This window comes from Artemia sp. Qi Xiang Cuo, chromosome 13 (assembly GCF_049724085.1).
Source record: "Artemia sp. Qi Xiang Cuo chromosome 13, ASM4972408v1, whole genome shotgun sequence".
NCBI classification, from domain to species: domain Eukaryota; kingdom Metazoa; phylum Arthropoda; class Branchiopoda; order Anostraca; family Artemiidae; genus Artemia; species Artemia sp. Qi Xiang Cuo.
Window position 1 is genome coordinate 51,199,093 of NC_142806.1, and position 23,909 is coordinate 51,223,001.

Here is a 23,909-nt window from a genome sequence, read left to right on the forward strand (position 1 = left end):
TCTCAAAATTTTTATTGGGTGGGTGTGGGGGAGTGATGGGCGTGGGGGGGGGCTAGTTGCCCTCCAATCACTTTTGACTATTAAGAAGGGCACTAGCCCTTTGAATTACAAATCGAATGAGCCTGTATAACGCCTTCTATAAAAACCTTATAAGCCCCGAGGGCATAACTTAAAACCCTTGACCTGAGGGTTGTGGGGGAGTGTCCTTCTCAAAAACATATTTTCTATCTGGAAATCAACTAGCCTACCCTAAACAAAATGCCTATATCAAAATTTTGATTGGATGTGTTTGGGCGAATGATGGACGTAGGAGGGGGGCGATAGAGGCCCTCCAATCACTTTCAACTATTAAAAAGGACACTATCTCTTTGAATTTCCAATCAAATGAGCCCCTTTTGAAGTTTCTGAGTCAACGCCTTCTATAAAAACTTTATATACCCCAGGACATAACTTAAAACCCTTGCCCTGAGGGTTGTTGGGGAGTGTCCTCCTCAAAAACATGTTTTCTATTTGGAAATCAACTACGCTGAACAAAATGGCTATCTCAAAATTTTGATTGGATGTATTTGGGGGAATGATGGGCGGGGGGAAGGGGCTAGTTCCCCTCCAATCACTTTCGACTATTAAGAAGGGAACTAGCCCTTTGAATTCCAAATCGAATGAGCCTGTTTTGAAGTTTCTACGACAACACTTCTTATAAAAACCGTATATTCCCCCAGGGCATAACTTAAAACCCTTGCCCTGAGGATTGTGGGGGAGTGTCTTACTAAAAAACATATTTTCTATCTGAAAATCAACTAGCCTACGCTGAACCAAATGGCTATCTCAAAATTCTGATTGGATGTTTAAGGGGGAATGATGTGCGAGGGGGGCTAGTTGCCCTCCAATCCCTTTCAACTATTAAAAAGGGCACTAGCCCTTTGAATTCTAAATCGAATGAGCCTTCTTTGAAGTTTCTACGACAACGCCTTCTATAAAAACCCTACATACCCCCTGGGCACACGTAAAAAACTTTATTCTGAGGGTTGAGGGGGAGTATCCTCCTAAAAAACATATTTCCTATCTGGAAATTAACTTCGCTGAACAAAATGGCTATCTCAAAATTTTGATTGGATGATTTTGGGGGAATGGTGGGCATGGGGGGGGGACTAGTTGCCCTCCAATCACTTTCGACTATTAAAAAGGGCACTAGCCCTTTGAATTTCAAATCGAATAAGCCTGTTTTGAAGTTTCTACGACAACACCTTCTATAAAAACCTTATATGCCCCAAAGGCATAACTTAAAACCCCTGCCCTGAGGGTTGTGGGGGAGTATCCTCCTCAAAAACACATTTTCTATCTGGAAATTAACTACGCTGAACAAAATGGCTCTCTCACAATTTTGCTTGGACGTGTTTTGGCTAATGATGGGAGTGGGGGGTTCTAGTTGCCCTCCAATCACTTTCGACTATTAAAAAGGGCACTAGCCCTTTGAGTTTCCAATCGAATGAGCCTGTTTTGAAGTTTCTACGACAACGCCTTCTATTAAAAACCTTATATGGCCCCAGGGCATAACTTGAAACCCTTACCTCGAGGGTTGTGGTGGAGAGTCCTCCTCAAAAAGATATTTTCAATCTGGAAATTAGCCACACTAACAAAATGCCTATCTCAAAATTTTGATTGGATGTGTTTGAGGGAATCATGGGCGTGGGGGGGGGGCTATTTGCCCTCCAATCACTTTAGACTATTAAAAAGGGCACTAGCCCTATGAATTTCCAATCGAATGAGCCTTTTTTAAAATTTCTACGACAACGCCTTCTATAAAAACCTTACATACCCCCAGGGCTTAACTTAAAACCCTTGCCCTGAGGGTTGTGGGGGAGTATCCTCCTCAAAACCACATTTTCGATCTGGAAATCAACTACGCTTAACAAAATGGCTATCTCACAATTTTGATTGGATGTGTTTGGGTTAATGATGGGCGTACGGGGGGGTCCAGTTGCCCTCCAATCCCTTTCGACTATTAAAATGGACACTAGCCCTTTGAGTTTCCAATCGAATGAGTCTGTTTTGAAGTTTCTACGACAGCGCCTTCTATTAAAAACCTTATATGGCCCCAGGGCATAACTTAAAACCCTTGCCCCGTGGGTTGTGGGGGAGTGTCCTCCTCAAAAAGATATTTTCTATCTGGAAATTAGCTACGCTGACAAAAAGCCTATCTCAAAATTTTGATTGGATGTGTTTGGGGGAATGATGGGCGTGGGGGGGGGGGCGATTTTCCCTCCAATCACTTTCGAATATTAAAAAGGGCACAAGCCCTATGAATTTCCAAACGAATGAGGCTTTTTTGAAGTTTCTACGACAACGCCTCCTATAAAAACCTTAAATGTCCCCAGGGCATAACTTAAAACCCTTGCTCTGAGGGTTGTGGGGGAGTCTCCTCCTCAAAAACACATTTTCTATCTTGAAATCAACTATGCTCATCAAAAGGGCCATCTCAAAATTTTGTTTAGCTGTGTAGGGGAGACCAAGTGGCGGGGGGGGAGGGGCTAGTTGTCCTCCAATTACTTTTGACTATTAAAAAAGGTACTAGCCCTTTGAATTTCCAATCGAATGAGCCTGTTTTGAAGTTTCTACGACAAGGCCTTCAATAAAAACCTTATATGCCCCCAGGGCATAACTTAAAACCCTTGCCCTGAGGGTTGTGAGGGAGTGTCCTCCTCAAAAACATATTTTCTATCTGGAAATCAACTACGCTGAACAAAATGGCTATCTCAAAATTTTGATTGGATGTGTTGAAGGGACTGATGGGCGTGGGGGGGGGCTAGTTTCCCTCCAAGCAAATTCGACTATTAAAAAGGGCACTAGCCACTCCAATTTCCAATCGAATGAACCCTTTTCGAAGTTTCTACGACGACTCCTTCGATACGAAGTATGCCCGGGTATGAAAAAAAAAAAAAAAAAAAAAAAAACACATTGTGCCCACAGCGTTCTTTACTGCCTATGATATCACATCGGTTTTTCGATATTTTAATTTTTTTTATTTGTAAATCAAAAAGCAGTGTGGTCTAAGAAATTATTTACGTATAGTCTATGAGTGACAAAAGACGAACAACATTTTATTATATTTGAATGTAGCAAAACAGCAGGCTAATATAATTGCTCAACAAAAGCTTTTACAATAAAAGAATCAGCCCAAAAACAATCAGTTTTAGTGTTTTAATTGTTGCTAAATATGCTTTTTATACTTAAAAAGTAACTTTGATCGAAGTCACGTAATTCGTAACGTTTTAATCTAGGTTCTCTATATTAGATTATCTATAAGACTTTATAACTCAAATTATAAACACAAGGCAAAGACAAAGAAATATTCAAAATTAAAACATTTGGCCTGTTTTCAATTTCCCGCATCGAGTGTTAGAATTATCTTAAATATTTAATAATTATATAATTAAATAGTTTCTTTTATATAATTTGTTTCATTTTTACTTACTTTAATTAATTTCTTTAATTTAATTTACTATATTTGATATTTTTTTTATATATTTACTTTATAATTAAATAACTTATATTAATTGTTTTTTTTTTGTTTACTCGCGTGTTTAAGCATGAATAATGCACTTTAATACATTTCGATATGCATTTGAATCAATTCGCCTCCTAAAAACTATTTTGTGCTTAGTTTCCAAAATGATTTTCTTTTCCTATATCCAAATCTTTACAGAAAACCTTGTTAGCGTAAAAAGTTGAATCAATCATACGCCTTGGTAATGTTATCATGCCAGAAGCATATAAACTAGACTTAATTTATAAGACATCTGAATGGCTCAAATGACAATGCAGCCATGAATAAATCGAATAAAATAATCGATTAAATCGATAGCAGTGAATAAATTGAATGTAATATCAAATAAAAACACGGAAAAAAAGTATATTTGAGGTCGAGGAAAATAGCCATTATTCAATTTTATGCTTCGAAGTGCTATTATCGAAATGAAAAAAAAAAAACATAAAATGGTATAACATCAGAGAAAAGTATCAAGAAAAGTTGAATAAGACCAAGGTTGCCGACACTTGTGATATATCACTAATTAAGGTTACTGCTTTTTATTGCTTCCAAGTACTTTCTTACCTTTACTTTTTTGACTAGTATAGTATTTTTTGTAAAGTATATACATTTTTCTTTTCCTGTCTAGTTTGTTCCTGTATTTACATGTGTTTTTTAGGCCTAAATGAAAAAAAGAAAGAAAAAAGGACATTTAAAACCACTCCAAAAGAAAAATTCGCAATTATCCAACGAAAATGAATAAAAACTTAAGAAGTGTTTCAGTGTTTCACAAAGAAAAATACAAAGGCAAAAATTAACCAAGTTTTGTCAACAAATAGCAACCTTGACGAGTCAATATATATAGAGGAAGAAGATCCAATGTCAAAGACAGTTACCGATCGGCCAATTTTATCTTTCGAAGTGCTACATTCGGAATCAAACAAAAGTAAATGGTATAGTGTCAGAGAAAAGTATAAAAAAAGTTGAAAATGATCAGGGTTGCCAACCTTTAAGATATATCACAAGCTAACTTTTCAGATTTTTATCACTTTCAAGTAATTTTTTAACTGTTTTTTTTTTGGCTAGTCTAATTTTTGTTATAAGTATATTAAATTTCTTCTCGCTGTCTAGTTGGGGTTTTCCTGTAATTTGTCTTCACCTGTGTTTTTAGACCTAAATGTATAATAGAAGGAAAGAATACATTCAAAACTAGTTCAAAAGCAAAATCCCGAATTCTCAACTGAAAATGAATCAAAAACTTAACAAATGTTTCAGGTTTTTGTTTTTAATGTTTTCAGACCATTTAGCCAATTTTTTTTTTTTGCAACCGTGGCCACCCTGAAGATGAACAAATGTATACAGAGAGGACGAAGATTCAAGGTCAAATATAATTGCCAATCATTCAATTTTATCCTTGGAAGGGCTATAATCGAAATCTAAACAACAGCAAATAGTATAGTGTCAGAAAAAAGATTAGAAAAGGGTTGAACATCACCAGGAAAATCCAAATTCTCACTGAAAATAAACATAAATTTTAAAAGTGTTACAGTTTTTCGAAAAAAAGATAATGGCAAAAATTAATTAGTTTTTGTTTTTAGTATTTCGGGAAGTTTAAGCAAATAATTGTTTTTTTTTTTTTTTTTGCCACCAATGTAAACCTCGAAGACCAATCAATATTACAGAGAGGAAGAAGAAAGGAAGACAGGATAGAAAGGGATAATACAGAAAGGGAATGGACAATACAGAAAGGGAGAAGATTCAATGTCAAAGAAAGGAAGAATGTATATATACAGAAAGGGATAAGATTATACAGAAAGGGATAAGATTATAAGATATATACAGAAAGGGATGTCAAAGAAAATTACCGATCATTCAATTTTATCCTTTGAAGAGTGCTATAGTCAAAATCGAATCGTTTTAAATGAAGAGTTAAAAGATACGGAAATTTGCTAAACTTTAGTCCTTTGTGGGCATCACACTTTTTCCCACACCGGTCACAATGATACTGATTATTTCCATCCAAAGTTTCAGGTTGCACAAAAGCTTTTAAAGATTCCTCAATTGAATTATAGGCTGCACTGGATCCAAATGGACGAACAGGAAGTGGCACATCCAAAAATGTGTCTTCACGGGCTTTCTCCTGATTGCACTCCAGGCATTTTAGGTAGTCAGTCATTTTACCTATAAACACAAAATTCATAAAAATAAGTCACAATTAAATGAGGTCAATTTAACCAGCAACACGTTCAATAAGGTTGTTGCAATTGACTTTTTTAATTCTTGGTGTTCTATAGCAGATCTGGAATTAGGTTTTTTCTCAGGGGAGGAGGGCAAATGTTGACTTTGCCGCCCCCTGCAACACCATCAGTACTGTAATATTACAATTTTCACCCATAAATATTACAATTTTAGCCTGTTTTGCCACCCCCAAGGCATGCTGCCCGGGGCACTTGTTCTCTCTGCCGCCCCCCTCCTAATCCTGCCCTGTTTAATAGCTAATAGCAATTACTGAATTGCAATCAAAAGCACTTATTGAGTCCTAATGCAGTTATATTTACTTTCCTCAAAATCGGAGGAGAATATACTAATATTAATACTAACAGCTCACTAGATCACTAAGCCGCCTGAGGCCAACACAGCTACGCACGCTCCTCCTCCATCCCGATATATTCAAAACCTCCTTCTTTACAACCTCATAGAAAATTCCCATTTCCCTTATATCTTTCTTTATGTCACCATCCCATCACAGCCGTGGACGACCTGCTTTCCGTTTAGCCCTAGACGGTTGGCCAAAAAGGACAATCTTTGGCAATCTGTCATACTTCATCCGCATAACATACTTTAGCCATCTCAACCTTTCTCTCATTCAACGCTTTACAATAGGCTTCAATCAGCAATGAAAAAAAAAAAAAACATACAAAAAAAAAAAAAATATCAAACGTTAAGCCCTGGAAAAAAGGGAAAAGGAAATGCACAGAGAGAATAAATTTCAGACTTGTGATAAAAATTATCGATCTTAATCATAGTCAATTCCAACGGCTCTTTAATCTTAAATCTCAAAACTAATTTAGTGTTACTAAAACAAATTGGAAAACCAAGTAAAAATTTACAATCTTGAAAAGAGCCAACGCGACTTAAAGCAAAATCACAGATTTTAAAATCTCGAAAAAGAGGGAAGGATAGAGAAGTTTGGGGGAGGGCCATTCCGTTAAAAAAAATACCAAGTAGGCGTATTATTGAACCAAATACTTTTAATTCTTTCTTGAATATTTAAAATTAGCATCAGCATCGGATCTTGAGCTAAACGGTCGTCCAAATGCAAAAACGCGTAAATACGCTTTTCATTATTCCGAGAAAATCGTCTTTAATGTTTCTCAAGTTTGCTGGCACTTTTCCCACCCATTGCACCACACTAGACACAGGATCGAAGTAGAAAGTTGTTCAAATTGGTTTTAGAAAGTATAATAAGGTGGTAAAGTATAGCGGATCTGCAGCCAAAATGTGTTAGGTACAATCATTCTGCATATTATGACGTAAGAATTGTTTTCTGACTCCAAACTGTCCAAATACTTTACCCCTCCCTCCTTATGTGCAAATATCTAGCCAACATATATCCATGCTCTTTAAATAACGACGAAGACAACATTGTCCTTCCATCCTAAAAACAACAAACTTGGGACTGTTTTAATTTTATCAATTTCAGCTTTAATGATCTCATTTTATTGTAAGTTTTATTTGATATATATATATGTATTTTGCTGTGGACAGCAACAATATTCCTGCTCTGTGTGTGTACAGAGCAGGAATATTTTCAAGGTCTAAACAAATTTCACTGTCTTGGGTAAATTCACTGCTGTTTTTATCCATGGTCATTCTTTGGCAAAAAATACACAATTCCGAACATTCGCATACAAGAGCTTTAAACCTCTACAATGAGGTTCTCGAAGAAGCCTCTCGAAACCTCTACAAGAAGAAGAATACGGAGAATTAAAAGTCTTTTGTTCACCATTATACATGAATAAACTGATTTAGTCGAGGGAATGAATCCATATTCTAGAAGTCCTATTCCTACAAGTTAAGTTAGAATAAAAGATTGTTTTATAGTTAGGAAGGGAGGGAGATACTTCAAAAAGTACATTTAAATGCTAAAAAATCCCAACTGTCATTGAGCCTTCAGATAAATACATGATTAGTTCTAAGAGAGAGACGAGGGAAGTATGGAGATAGTAATTAATATATAATCCCGAGTGTCATATCCAAGACTTTCGTTTTGGGGGTTATTTTTTTTCGGGAGAGGAGGGTTATAAAAAACCTTTAAAATATATTTCGTATAGGAGGGGGACTACCCCTTCCTCATCCACACCTCCGCCTCATGGTCCTAGAAACTTCGGAGGATTCTCATTCGATCAGAAATTGAGATTTCTAGTTCTTTTTTTATAAGTCGAGAGTAATTGGAGATAAACCAACCCCTGTCCTAAAACTGTTTTTGATAGTTGATCCTTTTGTTACCCCCTTAGGACATGTGATCGACATTTTAAGATGCCTATTTCGTACTTTTTCTTTGGCTGCTCAAATATTTTGCGTGTGGGAGAATTTTTCATATGGGGAATTATCAGGGGGTATTTTTCGAAAAGTGAACGCCTAGACCCATTCAGGGCCCATGAGCTATGGTTTTCTCCTCAGCCGATCTTTACTTCGATTCAAGTTGGTTATTCTTCTCTGTCTCACTCTCTCTCTCTCTCGCCATTGTTGCTCGCCAAAGCCACTATAACGGATTTGCAACCATTTTAATAATCAAAAACGATAAACGGTGGATGACTATACGAAGCCTTCAAATCAGATCTGAATGTTCAGATTTATTGATATATCACCACAGTTACGGATAAACGTCGTAACTGAGACTTTCAACCTTCTGAAATAGTTACCAAAACTATTTGCTGAGCTGCATTCAAAGGAAGAATCAGCAGAACATGCATGTTCAGTCATAATTCGATCCCCCTGACCTGAACTATCCTACTGACTTTGAAAACAGCTTAGCAAACAGTTATTGAAATTACCTCAGGCGGGTCAAATAAGACCTTTAGAAGTAATAGCAACGATATATGTATCTTACACTAAGGACAGCAATGTAGGACAATAGTGCCTTCTATATTCCACCTAACCGGGGCTACTCAGGGCACATGAGCTATATTTGTTTTAATTTTTTAGTTGATCTTACTTTCAAATCAATTTTTTCTCCCTCTAAATATGCTTGCCATGTCGCATTTTAAATATTTTTTAAAAATTTATTTTAAGATACCCCAAAAGAAAAATTTAGTGTACCCTCATAAAGTCTCGAGATCAAATCTGCATGCTCAGTTCCTTTGAATTTGTGCTCAAGGGCATCAAACATGACACGACAGAGCTCTTGAATATCATGCTGTTGCCAAGCTTCACTGGAGTCCCATCCAAAGCTTCGGGTTAATTGCGTTGTTTCAACCGCTGTTTTCTGTGATGTCTGTAAATAAACCCTATGAAAGTCAGGCAAAGAATCTTAAAAAAGCATTCAAATTCAAACAAATGAGAATATAGAGAAACGGGTGCAATAGTTAGATAAGACAGTGCAAAAAAGAAACTTTAAATAACAAAAGAAATCAGACTATTTCGGCTTCATAATCAGCCCCAAACATGCTTCAAACCTTATAAATAAAGGTTACCATTAAATTACCTCTGGAAAGAGTAAACGTGCTTCACCTATATTTACTAATGAAAAGATCAATTAAATTGATAATATAATATAATTATATATATAAATTGATAATATAATTGATAATAATATATCCTTGATCTGTGTTCAGTTATAACCTTCGACTTTTTCTAGAGCTTTTTTTATCTTCGCTAATTAAATTCAAACCTAGATCATAAGTAAGATTTTAAATTAAATAGCCTGTTTTATTTTGTAAGAGTCCAATTCATACGATTAATTCAGAAGATTAATTAATTACTTGATTGGATTTTATTTAAAGGTGAGTTTCCTTTCGTCTTTCCTTTGTATTTGTCCAGCGTTTGTGTTTTCTATTTTTTGTTTTATTTTCATGTTTTGTTTAAGCTAGTTTTTTTTTGTCTTTTTTCTTACGTTTTTTTCACTGTTGATAAAGGCTTCCGGATGTGAAGCCAAAATTTACAGATTTCTTTGATTATTAAAACGCTTCTTTTGTCCACTGTCTTGTTTAAAATACCCTACCCTCTTTTCTATATTTTTATTCGTGTAATTTGTAAATAAAAGGCAGTGTGGTCTAAGAAATTATTTTAAATAACTATATAAAAGATAATTAAACGATAAGAATCAGCTGAAAAACCATGCAATCAGAGAACTATATAAAATACTATAATTTGGAATAAGCTCAACAACTTCGCTATGGCCTGTATAATTGGTATATATTCACAAGAACTAATCTATATCCCAAAGCTATTCGACCCATTAACCATGGGCTTAGGCTTGCAAGTGGGCCGCCTTAAACATTTTAAATACACAATATTGAAGAAATTCTTCCCTGTCTGATATATTTTTACAGGGATACCACTGGATGGCTAATTTGACAGTGTATATATATACAAATCTTTAAATTAGCCAACCAGCCAACCAGTATTTTAAGCCTAGGAGTCCAGCTGGATATAAGGAAACATAATAAGAAAACATTTCTTTCTCCATAATATGCAGAATAATCTTACTTAACATATTTTGCAGGGGGAGAACCTTTATCTTCACTTCTTTCCTTGTTTTGTCAGTTTTTCTAAGAAATTCATGAATTTCTTAGGACCTATATATTCAAAGAATATATACCCCCACCCCCTAATGTGCATATATATAACAAGAATTACAACCTCAATTTAAATGTAAAACCCATTTGCATCATAAATTAACTTTACTCCCATATTAGCCATATGGTGGATGTCCATTTTTACATACTTCCCAGCTTTAGGGATATAAGGGAGCTTATCCCCTTCCCTGAACTAGGCTATATTTATTATGATAATAAAATATTCCTATATCGATTACACAGGGATTAATATTTAGTTACTCAATAAATTTACCTGAAAAAGTGAGTAGCCTCCGTATCCATATTAGTAGTCTACCGCCATGGAAAAAGTGAGGTAGAATAGTAGCAATGCTACTTGGCAGTTTTCATGGCATAGTAAAATTTGTTGGCAGATTTGGGAGCTTTTGGAATTCTGCTACTTGGAACTTTTTTCATACCTGGTTGTCCATAATATGCACATGGATGCAGTAAGATGTGTAGCCCAATTCTATGCCCCGAAAAAATCCAGAAACGGAACTAACTCTATAATCGTCCTAATTTATTTAAATACAGCGTTAAATACACTGGCCATCTGCTGAAAAATTCTGTTTACCTAACGTCTAATTTCTCAAGGTCCTTCATTTAAAGCCCCTATTTATTTTTGCTTTCTTAGGTTTATTCCGATTTTCTCTTTTTATATTCTTGTATATATGCCTTAAAAATATTTAGTATTTTCTGCACAATATTAGAAGGTGAATGACAAGATTAAAAATAAATTATTGTTAATGATTTTCTTTAAATAATGGAAAGCGAATTACAGGAAATACCATAAATTATTCTTAGACCCCACTGCCTTTCCATTTACAAATTAAACAAATACAAATATATATAAAATGAGTATACTATTTCAAATAAGGCAAAGAAAAAAAAGACTTTCATAATAAGAAAGGTCCAAAAACTTTAAATATTACGGACCTTTCTTATTATTAACAGATTTTTCTTTACTGCCTTATTTAGAATATTATACCCGTTTTTTTTTTTTCAGTTATTTAGTTTTTAAAAGGAAATAGCAAAGACATTCAAGAGAATTTTGATAGCAAAAAAAAAAAAAAAAAAAATCCAAACAATACCTTTATTAAAACAACAGCAAACATGCACTGAAATGAGGTTGTGCCCTTACATATTTACCCAGCATCAACGAAAAATAGGGATAACCCTATACAATATCTGTAAAATAACCAAGGTCAGACAACCTTGTGATTAATAGGTAGAAAAATTGGAAAAACAGCAGAAGGAGACTATAGTCTCCTAACAAAGAATAGCCCTAATAAAAACATAAGTAGACTTACAAGTCTGTTGATAATGACAAAATGTTGCCAGATTTTCAGCAAAATACTCAGTACAGAGAAACTGCTGGCCTATATGGGTTTCAGTACGTTGAATAGGATACAAGTAAAAATTTCCCAATATGTCAAATGGAAGTTATTTCAGAATCTCATCGATCAAGTAGTAGAATAAAAATAACCAAAAATTAGTTTTTCAATTTCTCTGGCGGATAAAACTGAAAACATGTTTGCTTCTAAAGCCTGCATTCAATGAAGATCTAATGCCCGTGTTCTCGGTATTAACTCAACCTTTTAAAACGAGAAAAAAAAAAGGCATTTTGATTTTCTAAATGAAAGTATAAAACCAGTATTTCTCAAAATCTAGGAGGAAAGGGTAATTACCCCCCTCCTCCGCTAAATGAACCTTGAATGCGATCTCCGTTCCGTTCCATTCCTCCTCCGTTCAAAACCACTTGAATGCGATCAACCATCATAGTGAATTATAAAATTAGATAAATGATTCTGATTTCAGCATATTGTTCGTCTTTATAATATTTAAAAATGTTCTAAGACGAATTTTTCAGCTATAATAATTTTTCAATACTTAATAATTTACAGATTTCTCAATATTTAAAACAGAAACTATTTCAGAGTCTTACCAAACAAGCACTAAAATAAAGAAAAGCACAAAAGATGTATTTCTAATATACCTGAAGTAGCAGGAAGAGCTTTTGAAGTTGATATGGGATGCTTTTTACCGCTTCTTCAGATGATTCATCAAAGCGCCATTGATACAAGGCGTTTCTGAATTCAGGAGTCATGTACAGTGTCTGCAACAATGAATTCAGGTAGCAGGTCATTGCCTGATTCACAAGACCAACAAAACCAGCTAAAATAAAGAATCAAACTCAAAAGTGAACAAGGGATCCCAAACGTTGCTATTGGTGGCAAGTGACTTGGTGATCCCTTTCGAAGCAACTGAAACACAAATCTTTCTCAAATATCTATGTACCCAAACCACCGGGGACACAATCACATCTTCCCTCGAGTGTTCATCCTTGCTTGGTCCTTAGAAGATATTTGGGGTTCTTCAGTTTTTTTAATAGAGGGTGAAAATCTTTTTCCTTCAACATACTTTTGCGTAGTTAGCTTTTAATATTTTCGTCTTTGTATTTGCTTCTTCTTTTATAGGTTTTTTTTCCTTTTGTCTTGAAATCTCACTTTTGTTGCGTTCTCGCTCATTCTTTTTATATTTTTTTTTTGGTATGTGCAAGGATATCATATTTAATATGCATATATACGGATACACATATAAAATACGTATAATGCACACACACACACACACACACACACATATATATATATATATATATATATATATATATATATATATATATATATATATATATATATATATATATATATATATATATATATATATATATATATATATATATATATATATATATATATATATATATATATATATATATATATATATATATATATATATATATATATATATATATATATATATATATATATATATATATATATAACCCCTTTCAATTTTAATAAATCTATAATAATAGAATAATAACAAATCCCATTCAATTTTTATTTTGTAACATATAGTGACAATTTAAGTGCAAAAATTCAGACAAAATTTCAAATTACTATTTCATTGCTCTGCAAATTTACCAAATTTCAATTATTGCATAAATAACTAATTAAAATAAATATTAAAAAACAATATCATTGGGATTTCCATGCAAATAACATCATACTATACTATAGTATAACAATGTGATGTATGAGTATAAATATATAGAAATGAATCCAACTAGAGCAATACGTGAGAGATGAAGAAAAGGAAAAAATAGAATAGAATACAATAAAAGAAGGATTTAACTAATGAGAAAGCGTAAAAGATAAAATAAAAGATTTAAGAAAAGCTAAAACAAAGATAAAAACCTTAAGGCTAATAAGAAAAATATGGCACAATCAAATAAGATGACAGGTAGTTTTATCTAGAAATGCCTAAGCAATGTAATTTTATTGAAAGCACAATTTTAATTTTAGTGAAGACTACAGAAAACAAATTAAAAAGCTTTTTTCTTTGTTTTTTTTTTTTAAGCAATTGAAAAAAGATTTTTTTTAAGAATTGAAAAATTTCAGTCCATTAAAAGACTTTTCTTCAAATAAATATATTTTCTATTCGCGATCACTGAATTTTACCTAAAAGATGGCACTCCGAACACTATTTCATCGCACCGAACACTATTTCATCTTTTTTAGAAGTCAATTACATTCTAAAAAGCACTTAAAACCACCATCCAAAATCAAGCGTACCATATTATAATAATAATAATAACAACAATAGTAACAATAATTGGTAATAATCATCATTAAAATGATGAGTGATAATCATTAAAACCTAAGAAATTCACCTGAAACTAATCTATAATCTGACAGAGTTTACCATTGAGCGAGTGGAGTAGATATAAGTGCAGTGACGTCAATTATGGGAGGGGCAGGGTAGAGGGCTTGTGTCTCCCTAGATTTTTTGCCCTTGTCCGTAAATTTTGAAAATACTTTTTTTGCATTTTTCATTGAAATATCTTTTTATACTCATTAAGAAATTGAAAAAACGACAAATCTATCCCCCCCCCCTAATTTTTTTGTATTGACGCCACTATATAAGTGCATCAACAGTCTCATTGCTCCTATTACTAGATGGAAGTCTATATTACTCATTTTTGATAGGATTTTTTTTATATTTTCATTTCCCAGGCTTTTGCCGCCTTAGTACAGTAAATTTAAAGATTTACCTACAAATTCTACCATTTACAAGTATTTGATATATTTCAGGGACAAATATACAAAATACTCGATAATTTTTTACCTTTAAACTTAAAATAGTTGCGCCCTATTACCAACTTTGTTAAACAACAGCATAGAACGAAAGAAAAGCTAATGAATACTGAAACCTTCGGGTTCTTTTAATGCGACTTCAAGATTCCGCTACTCAGGATTCCCTGTCTTTCAGAGGCTTGGTAATTGGAACAAAGGCTATCAATCAATCAATCAATCAATTTATTCAATTAATAAACACAACAAAATACACTTCAATATAAACTCCCTCGTAAGGCTCTATGGCCAGGAAAAAAGCAGGGGAGAAACAAAAAAGAAACAAATACAGGTATTTTAAATATAATTCATTGAATTTCAACCTTTCAAACACTCAACACACAACACACACAAACACAAAACAAAGAAGAGAAAAAAAAACAATAATTAAAAGACCTAAACAAAAAGTGATTTTATGAGACCGCCCCGCCCCCAAAAAAAAAAAGGTTGTTGGACAACCCAATAAAATAAACCAAATTACAAATATATATTTGAAACCAAACCACAAAAAAAAAAAATTATACAAACTCAAAACCCCTCACAACAAATGTTTCCAACCCAGGCTAGTGTCACCCCCCCGCCCAAATAATAATAACAAAAATTAACAAAAATATATTTAAACATGAAAAATCAAGATATTAAAAAATTTCTTAAGATTCTTTTGAAAGTACCAAACGAGTGACATTCTTGAGCTGACTCAGGTAGGCTATTCCAAACGATATGACAAGCAGTTAATGGATTAAAGTCAGACCTCACCGATGGATTAATAAAATATTAATATTCCTTGAATTGTGAAGATGATGTGAAGACCTATCAGTGACGAAAGAAGGAGTAGTTTGAAGGGCTGTGGGAACATCACCATGAATTTGATGAAAAGTGAAAGACGCGCACGAAAGAGTATAGAGACACTGCAGATCAAGTAATAGGTTAGTTGGGTTAGTTGTAGAACAATTTGTTTCCTGTATAAGCCTTCTTGCCTTATCATATAACTTAGAAAGTGGTTTCAAAAGAGAAGAGAAAGTTGACATCCATATTGTAGGGCAATAAGAGACGTAAGACTGCACTAAGCAATGGAACAGAATTTTAAAAACTAATCCAGGAAAAATGTGTTTTAGCTTCTTCAAAATTCCAAGACTCCTTGAGATCTTCATATTAATTAGTCCAATGTGATACTTGAATGAAATGTTTTCATAGAGAAGAATACCGTGAAAACAGAAATATCGATCCTTAGGTCTACTGAGAGAGCCCCTTGAAAGCTGGATTTTAGATAACTCAGGGCACGCCAGAGAAATACGGGAAAAAATTAAAAAACTTGACTTAGCAACATTTAGGGCAAGGCAATTTGCATCAAACCAAAGAAAGACTCTCTCAAAAAAGTCAACTAATTTGGGAAGCATCTCAGACTCAGTTCCTACTACAGTACCAATGGCACTGTCATCGGCGAAAGCAACGAGTGTCCATATCCTACGAAAACGATGGATTTTTTCTTAATATTGAAAGATTCAGGATGACATAGGTGACAGCAAACTGTAGGTTTTTGATTCATAACCGCAACTATAAGGTCATTAACATAAATAAAAAAACAAAAACGGTCCAAGAACAGAACCTTGAGGAACACTAAACTCAACTTCAGACGAAAAGTGGGAAAAGGAATCTACGGAGATAGTTCTACCTGACAAATAGGAATCAAACCAAACATGAGCCTGTCCTCTTACACCATTGTGTGATAGCTTATACAGCAGAATCTCATGAGTTAAAGAGTCAAAAGCCTTACGGACATCTAGGTATATAGCTGCAGGAATCAAACCAGTCAAGCGCAGTGAGGAGAAAATTTAAAAGTCATGCTCCGTAGAAAGTTTAGCTCGGAAGCCAAACTGAAAATCATGAAAAAATATTTTAGCCTCTAGAAAAGCAAGTAGACGGGAAAGCATGGCCTTTTCAAAAATTTTGCTAAAAACAGACAGCAAAGATATAGAGCGATATTTGGCTGGGTCACTTCTTGGTCCACCTTTATATGAAACAATAACTCTAGCTCGCTTAAGAGAACTGGGGAAAATCCCATTTTCAAAAGAAAGATTTATAAGCTTTGTCAATGGAGAAATAATTGAAGGAAGAATGAACTAAACTACCATAGTTGGAATACAATCAGGGCCAGACGACGAAGAACCCTTCAAGCAATTTACAATCCTGGCTACTTCAACATCAGAAGCAGGATATAACACCATCGATTTGAGACAAGGCGGACTAAGATAAGATTTTTAATCTGGTTGTGACTGTGAAGACCTGACTGAAGAAGCAGTGGTTTTCCCAACATTGTCAAAATATGATGTAAATGCTTCTTGAACAGATGGAATACCCTCAACATCCACACCCCCAACTACAAGCCTTGGAGGGATAGAACGGGCCGGAAAAGACCGTTTGAAGATAGAAGTGATCACTTGCCAGTCTTTTTGAATATCTTTCCCACAATTCGAGAATTTTTTGGAATAATAAAGGAATTTAGCCTTCCGGCATAAAGAACTGAAAACATTCCTGTAGAGTTTGAATTGCTGAAGACGTGCAGCATTCAAAGATGGCTTTGCTGACTTAAAAGCCTTCCAGAGATTATTTTTTCTTCTCCAACTCTTTAGAAGACCAAGGGTCATCCATGGGTTAAGAGGAATAGATCTTTTTGACCTTGAAGTAGAGGAGGACAGAGCAGATACGTCAAAAATAGACTCCTTTACTGACTCATAAAAGGAATCAAACTTAGAACAAAAATCATTATCGTCACCAAAAAAATTCCATGTCTTCTCAGCTAAATGGGAACTAAGGCGGATCAATTCATTCAAGCCAAAGCTAAAAGAAGCTGAAGCAGATGCTGGTGTGTCCCTATTCAATGTTTTTTTAAGTATAAAACTCGAAAATACAGGAAAATGGTCTGAAATATCACTCACTACAACAGAATTCCGAACCAAATTAAGAGACGAAAAAATGTTATCAATTAAAGAGGCTGACGTATCAGTTACGCGAGTGGGAATACAAGTTGTAGGTAGAACCCCAGCAGTGAGCATATCTGAGAGAAAATCCATCGTAGTAGAGGAAGCCATGTCAATTAGATTTAAGTTAAAGTATCCCATTATTACAAGTTCACATGGACGTTTGCCTATTAAATCCAAGACCTCATCAAGGACTGAAGAAAAGAAGGGACGGATCCACTGGGAGATCTATAAACATTACCAATTATCAAAACCTTATTTTTTAATTTGATTTCTATAAACTGGGATTCAAAAACCCCTTCGTCATTCCTTGACAGATCGCTTTGAGCAACTATACAGAAAAATATCAGAAATATACATTGCTAGTCCACCCTTTGCCATCCTTCTGCGATTTAGTCTCTCCATTTTGTAAGCGGGTATATCTAAAAGCATTTCATTGCTAGAATTAAGAGAAGTCTCACATAATCCGATAACATCGGGTCGCCCATCAATAACTATCTGCCTCAACTGATCAATCGATGAGCATAGAACCTGGGTATTGAGTTGAAGGACCGAAAAATGATCATCTCGTCTGGTAGCCCACTTTAAATCAGAAAAATACTTACTATTAATTGATTGGGAAGTGTTTAGGGAATTTCTCTTAATTTGACCAATGGAATTATTAATAATACTCAAAACATCTAAGGGGTTTTCTTTGTAATTGAAGTAAACGCCCATCAAGGGAGTAAAAATCCCGAGAGCCCGAGTTAGAAAAATTCATAAAACTTAAGGAGACTGTGTATCAAACCTACGCCCCAACACACACAAAATAAAATAAATAAATAAAATAACCAAGAGGCTATAAATAACAACAAAAATAAATATAAATAAATAAATAAAATCACAATAATCGTACCAATAAGTAAGATACATATACATTTTATATTATTGAACAAATTAATAATAATAATTTCAGATAAATTTAGCGACTTCCTTAAATCACTAATCATACTACTCAGTTCCTGAAATAAAAAATAAAAAATATATAACGCTAAAGCTCTACTGCATTAATATACCCATGAGACCAATACAAGTAAAATCATTTTCAAGATAGCAAAGCATTAAAATCCCAAACTGACGCAATGACTTGTGAGAACAGGCATGTAACAAAAAAGAATAATTATTGAAATCCATAAATTTCATTGAAGTTAATTGGAACGAAAGTAAATCATTAGATAGATACGCACAAAGAAAAAAAAATAAGCAAAATATAAATAAAATACGCTGAATATATGAATGGCAATATAATAAACTTATCTAAAAAAAAAAAAACACACACAAAAAAAAATTATTCTTAAACACAATCGGATAGAGTATGAATTTTTCTAGTAACACTTTCACTGTTAGGCCTTGCCAGAATTTGCCCAAAATCAATCCAAACATTTCAATGTCCAATTTTTTCCTTAGTGGCATATAGGATTTCACGGCGCCTTTTTGTCAATACTTTCGATAGAAAAATTCCACTTGAAGCTAACCTGGCTTTTGCTTTGAAGACTTTCTTCGCTATATCACTATTCACAAATTTAACTAAAACAGGAGGGACTTTGTCGTTTAGGGACGCATCGGTTAAAGCAGGAGATATTTTGAATCTGTAGATATTCCTAATTTGGGCAACATTAATTACTGTCAGGTTCATTTTGTTTACGAAGACTTGCAGGATTGTTGATTGGAGGTCAGATCCGGACTGTTGCTTAACACCATGCAAAATTAGCGAATCAAGCAGCACTTCTTGTTCAAATGAATCTAGTTTCATCTCAATTTTCATGATTTTCTCTTCCTGATTTATAATTTGGTTGCAAAGAGTTTTCAGCGATTGTTCTATTTTTTCAAATTTTGGTTGATAATTAAGAGTAATCGCCTCATATATTTGACAAATAATGTCGTGGGATGATTGGCGGAAAGAATCAGCATCCGAAAATCTTTCATTAACCTTCTTAGTTATATTTTGCATTAACTCTCGCTTAGTTTTTTCTAGGTCAAGTTCTGTAGAAGTGATTTTATCCATCAACGAAGCACATTATCCTGTATTAGATTCCTTAATTGTTAATGCATTATATGTCTTGGAAAGGTATTTATAAATATCGGGCAAATTTTTCAATTCCTCAAATGCAGCCTTTACACCTGCAGTCTGTTTTGTTGAAGTTCGGCTAACGCTTGGATTATATTCTGCCAAGTTGCCTTAAACAAGTCTGTATTCATCATACGTCCCATAGCAAAATACCAAATATGATGGCTTTCCTTTGCTATCCTTGGACACTTTTATTATCTTTACTGGCCAATGAGGATAATTTTTGAAGTTAGCTAACGCGATATCAAACTCTTTAAATGCAGGCATTTCCTATTAAGGAGAGGACAAAAGTAAAAGTAACTTATCTTTATGTAAGTTAAGAACCTTAATGAAAAATTTAGTTGAAATAATGTTCGAAAGATTCCATAATATATATCCGAAATATTCTATATAATCCACTAATATCAGTCTATTTAAATATGATTTGAAAAAAACTACGTTTTCTAAAGAGTTAAAGAGGCTGAGTTACAAGGTAGAACCTTAAAACGTACAGGGATTAGGAGGCACAGTTGGGGGGCTGCCGCCCCCAAACCCTCGCTTTCGCAGCCTTTAAATAAAAAAAAAATTTTTTAAACTGAAAGTAAGGAACGACATTAAATCTTAAAATGAACAGAAATTATTCCGTATATGAAAGGGGCTGTGCCCTCCTCAACGCCTCACTCTTTACGCTAAAGTTTGACTTTCTCACAATTCTTTTTTTTAAACAATAAAAACATTAGCGTAAAGAGCGAGGCGTTGAGGAGGGCACAGCCCCTTTCATATACGGAATAATTTCTGTTCATTTTAAGATTTAATGTCGCTCCTTACTTTCAGTTTAAAAAACTTTTTTTATTTAAAGGCTGCGAAAGCGGGGGGGATTGAATTTATCAAGTATTTTGGGCAATCGGTTGCATCAAGACTGGGCTGGGTAATTGTAGACAGAGACTGTAGGCAGAGGCTTCTCTATTGTTATCCTTTTTTTTGTAAAAATGCTATTTCAAATGCTGAATAAATTGATACAAATTTCATGGTCTTTAAGTGATTTTCCTAATATAACAATGTGCCCAATATAAAAGGACGAACATAACACTCATGATTTTATGACAGAGCAAAAACTAACGTTTCAAGCCATTCCTGGGACCACACTTGTCTTTGAGTGTTTAAGATTTTTTATTAAAGCATTTAAGATCTAAAATATAACCAAGAACATTAGATGGCACACTCAAATATAGGCATAGAAAATTACTCAATCCACTAAACTTCACAGTCTTTTTTTTTTTTTAACCATTGTGTAAAAAGAGAATTAAATTATACAAAGAAATTCACGACGACAATCAGCATAGGTACTTACTCGGGGAGTTGTGATAAGACGGGTAATTACTGGGGCCATTAGTGAGCATAGGCAGTGAGGTTGAGGGGCGTAAGCCATACGAAGGATTTGAGTTACTCTGACTAGTATCTACACTTTCTTTCTTTCGAGGAGGTTTACCATTCTTGTCTTCTATTTGAACCTGGTTCCGACTTTCCAAGGATAAAGAAAAGCCAATATTTTCAAGCGTGTGATTCAGGTGCTGGTCGAGATTGATCTGAAATCGAAATGTGAGGCTATATCCGAATTATGAAACACCAATAAAATAACGGGACAACCATGTTGTCATACTTGTAGGAGAAAATGTATTTCATAACTCTAGTTCTGGACGATCAGCATCCTAATGAAACTGACTAGGGGAAACATTTGCTTTAAAGACGGTGTTTTTTTTTAAGTTTTGCACTTAAGCTAGGTCAATAAAGCTGTGAGGAGTTAGCCTGAATGCCAAATCCTAAGTACTTCCAAAAGTTAACACTGTTATAGGACTAGTTACCCTCCGATCATTTTGACTCTCAAAAAGGGCACTGGAATTTCTGATTTCCAATAAAATGAGCCCCCTCCAAAGTTTATATCATCACCCTTTCCATTTAATCCTTATATGCCCCCGGGCATCTAAAACTTCCAAAAGCTTAATAGAGATAGCCCAAAAGCTACTTCATCGGAGTCACCTTAGCTAAAAACTTCATTTAGAGGAATTACAGATCCCCCTCTTGAGCAACAAGGAAAATAGACCTTTCTCATGGGAAGCAGTGACCTGTCTTCTATATTTTTTTTTCTTCACCGCTAGTTGGGAACTGAAAAATCGTAGAGAAATGTTTAAGGGCTCATTTGAAGGCTAATTTTATATCTATGCTCTTTTTGTAAACAACTCTCATATTTTATCATCTAACAAGCTCAACTGCTTGCTTTACTTCTATCTATGACTATAAAATTTACAGTAGTTATTTATTTTATAATTATTAGTAGTTATAATTAAATTATAAAATTCATTAGTAGTTATTTATGGTATAAAAAACTACTTTAAAGCAAAGCAACATCATTTGTCTACATACACTTTGCTTTCACTATTTGCTTTCTAATTTCAAAATCTCCCACTTAACTAGACTATTCGACAAACTACTACTACTATTACAAACAACTCACCGCAGCACTAAGCCGCCTGAGGCCAACAGAGCTACGCATACCCCTCCTCCATCCCAATCTATTCAGAGACTCCCTTTTTACCCCCTCCCAGGAAGTTCCCATTTCCTTCAAATCTTTCTTTATGACGTCCTCCCACCCCAGACGAGGACAACCTGCTTTCCGTTTAGCCCTAGACGGTTTACAGAAAAGGACAATCTTTGGCAATCTGTCATCCTTCATCCACGCAACGTACACTAGCCACTTCAACCTTTCTTTCATTATAGCCCTAGAAAGCGGTATTGAACCAAATTTTTCGTAGAGCCTACTGTTTGAAATACGGTCAGTCGGTCGGGTAACCAGAACAACCCGTAAGCAATTTCTCTGGAAAACATCTAGCAAGTTTTCATCTGCTTTACGGAGCACCCATGCTTCAGAGCTATATTTGACCACTGTCATCACTGTAGCTTATAATATTCTAATCTTGGTTTGCGGACTGCTCTGCCTATTCTTCAAATCTTTTTTTAACTGTAAAAAAACACCCTGAGTCTCGGTTATTCTACTTTTAACATCTTCACTGCCCCCATCGTCTTTACTAATAATGCTACTAAGGTAAGTAAAGCTGCCCACCTGATCAATCTTTTCGTTACCCAACGTCGCCTTTTCATCTTCACTTATTCCAAGCCTTAGTGACTTAGTCTTCTTAAGATTAAAGTTCAAACCTATTTTAGCACCCTGAACTCGCAAAACCTCTAAAAGTTCATTCTTTTTGCTCATACTTTCATTTAGGATGCTTAAATCATCAGCATAATCTAAGTCCAGGAGACTTTTTCCTCCCCATTTTATTTCGTGGTCTCCCATTTCCTTTCCTGTGTTCCTTAAGACAAAGTCCATCAAAATAATCTATACAAAAGAGGATAGAAAACAACCCTGCTTAACTCCTTATTTAATACAAAACCCGCTTCTAACCTCATTTCCTATCTTAACCATAGCAGTGTTACTCTCGTATTCAGCACTAATCACTTTAATGCAATTGTCTGGTATACCATACAAGGATAAGACCTTCGTTAAATCTCTTCTATCAGCTGAATAAAATACTGGCTCATAATCTCTAAAACTAATAACCAAAGGTGTTTTGACAACTCAGGCATTTCTCAATTATTAACCTAAGAGTGAAAATTTGGTCGACACATCCTCTACCTTTTCTAAAACCGCACTGTTCTTCTCTTAAAAATTTGTCTGCAGCATCTCTCGGTCTAAAAAGTATCATATAGCTAAGTAATTTGCTATCTATAGAGATCAGACTAATGCCTCGATAATTACTACACTCACTCTTATCACCTTTCTTATAAAGTGGCTTAATTAAGGTTTTCCTCGTTAGGTACTTCCCCTTTTTCAAAAATCATATTCTTAATCTTCAGTAACTTATTTCTAATCTCAGAACCACCATATTTAAGAAAATTATTAACCACATTATCAGCAGCTGGAGCCTTATTATTTTTCAATCCTTTTAGTACTGTCGCTAATTATTACTCACAAAACAAATCTTCCTTCACATCCAACGAATGACAGTTCAATTGAACAAACCGTTCGACAAACAAGTTCAACAAATGCCATTTCAGTTACGAGATGTTCATAAGTCACAGCTGCAAGACACAATATGCTTTGGCAGCAAATCCTTAAGAACACGAAATTTTTGAATAAAACACCAAAGGTTTCCCAATTATGTTAACTTAAGTTAGCATCATTCCTTAATAGAACGTAGAAAGCGAGGAATAAATTGGAATGGTACTTCATACATATATATATATATACAT

General features: G+C 34.4%; 1 protein-coding gene across 3 annotated transcripts in view; it reads right to left on the minus strand.

The window, feature by feature from the left end:
• LOC148945393 (ubiquitin carboxyl-terminal hydrolase 47-like) overlaps positions 1-23,909 on the minus strand; it is a 163,981-nt gene that overhangs the window by 78,936 nt on the left and 61,136 nt on the right. For all 3 annotated transcript variants that reach the window (XM_089099421.1, XM_089099422.1, XM_089099423.1), the window contains 4 exons: positions 20,956-21,190; positions 12,341-12,519; positions 8,849-9,023; positions 5,392-5,707 (listed from right to left, as the gene is read on the minus strand). In XM_089099421.1, coding sequence (XP_088955547.1) covers positions 5,392-5,707; positions 8,849-9,023; positions 12,341-12,519; positions 20,956-21,190 — 905 coding nt within the window. The remainder of the gene's footprint in view (positions 1-5,391; positions 5,708-8,848; positions 9,024-12,340; positions 12,520-20,955; positions 21,191-23,909) is intronic.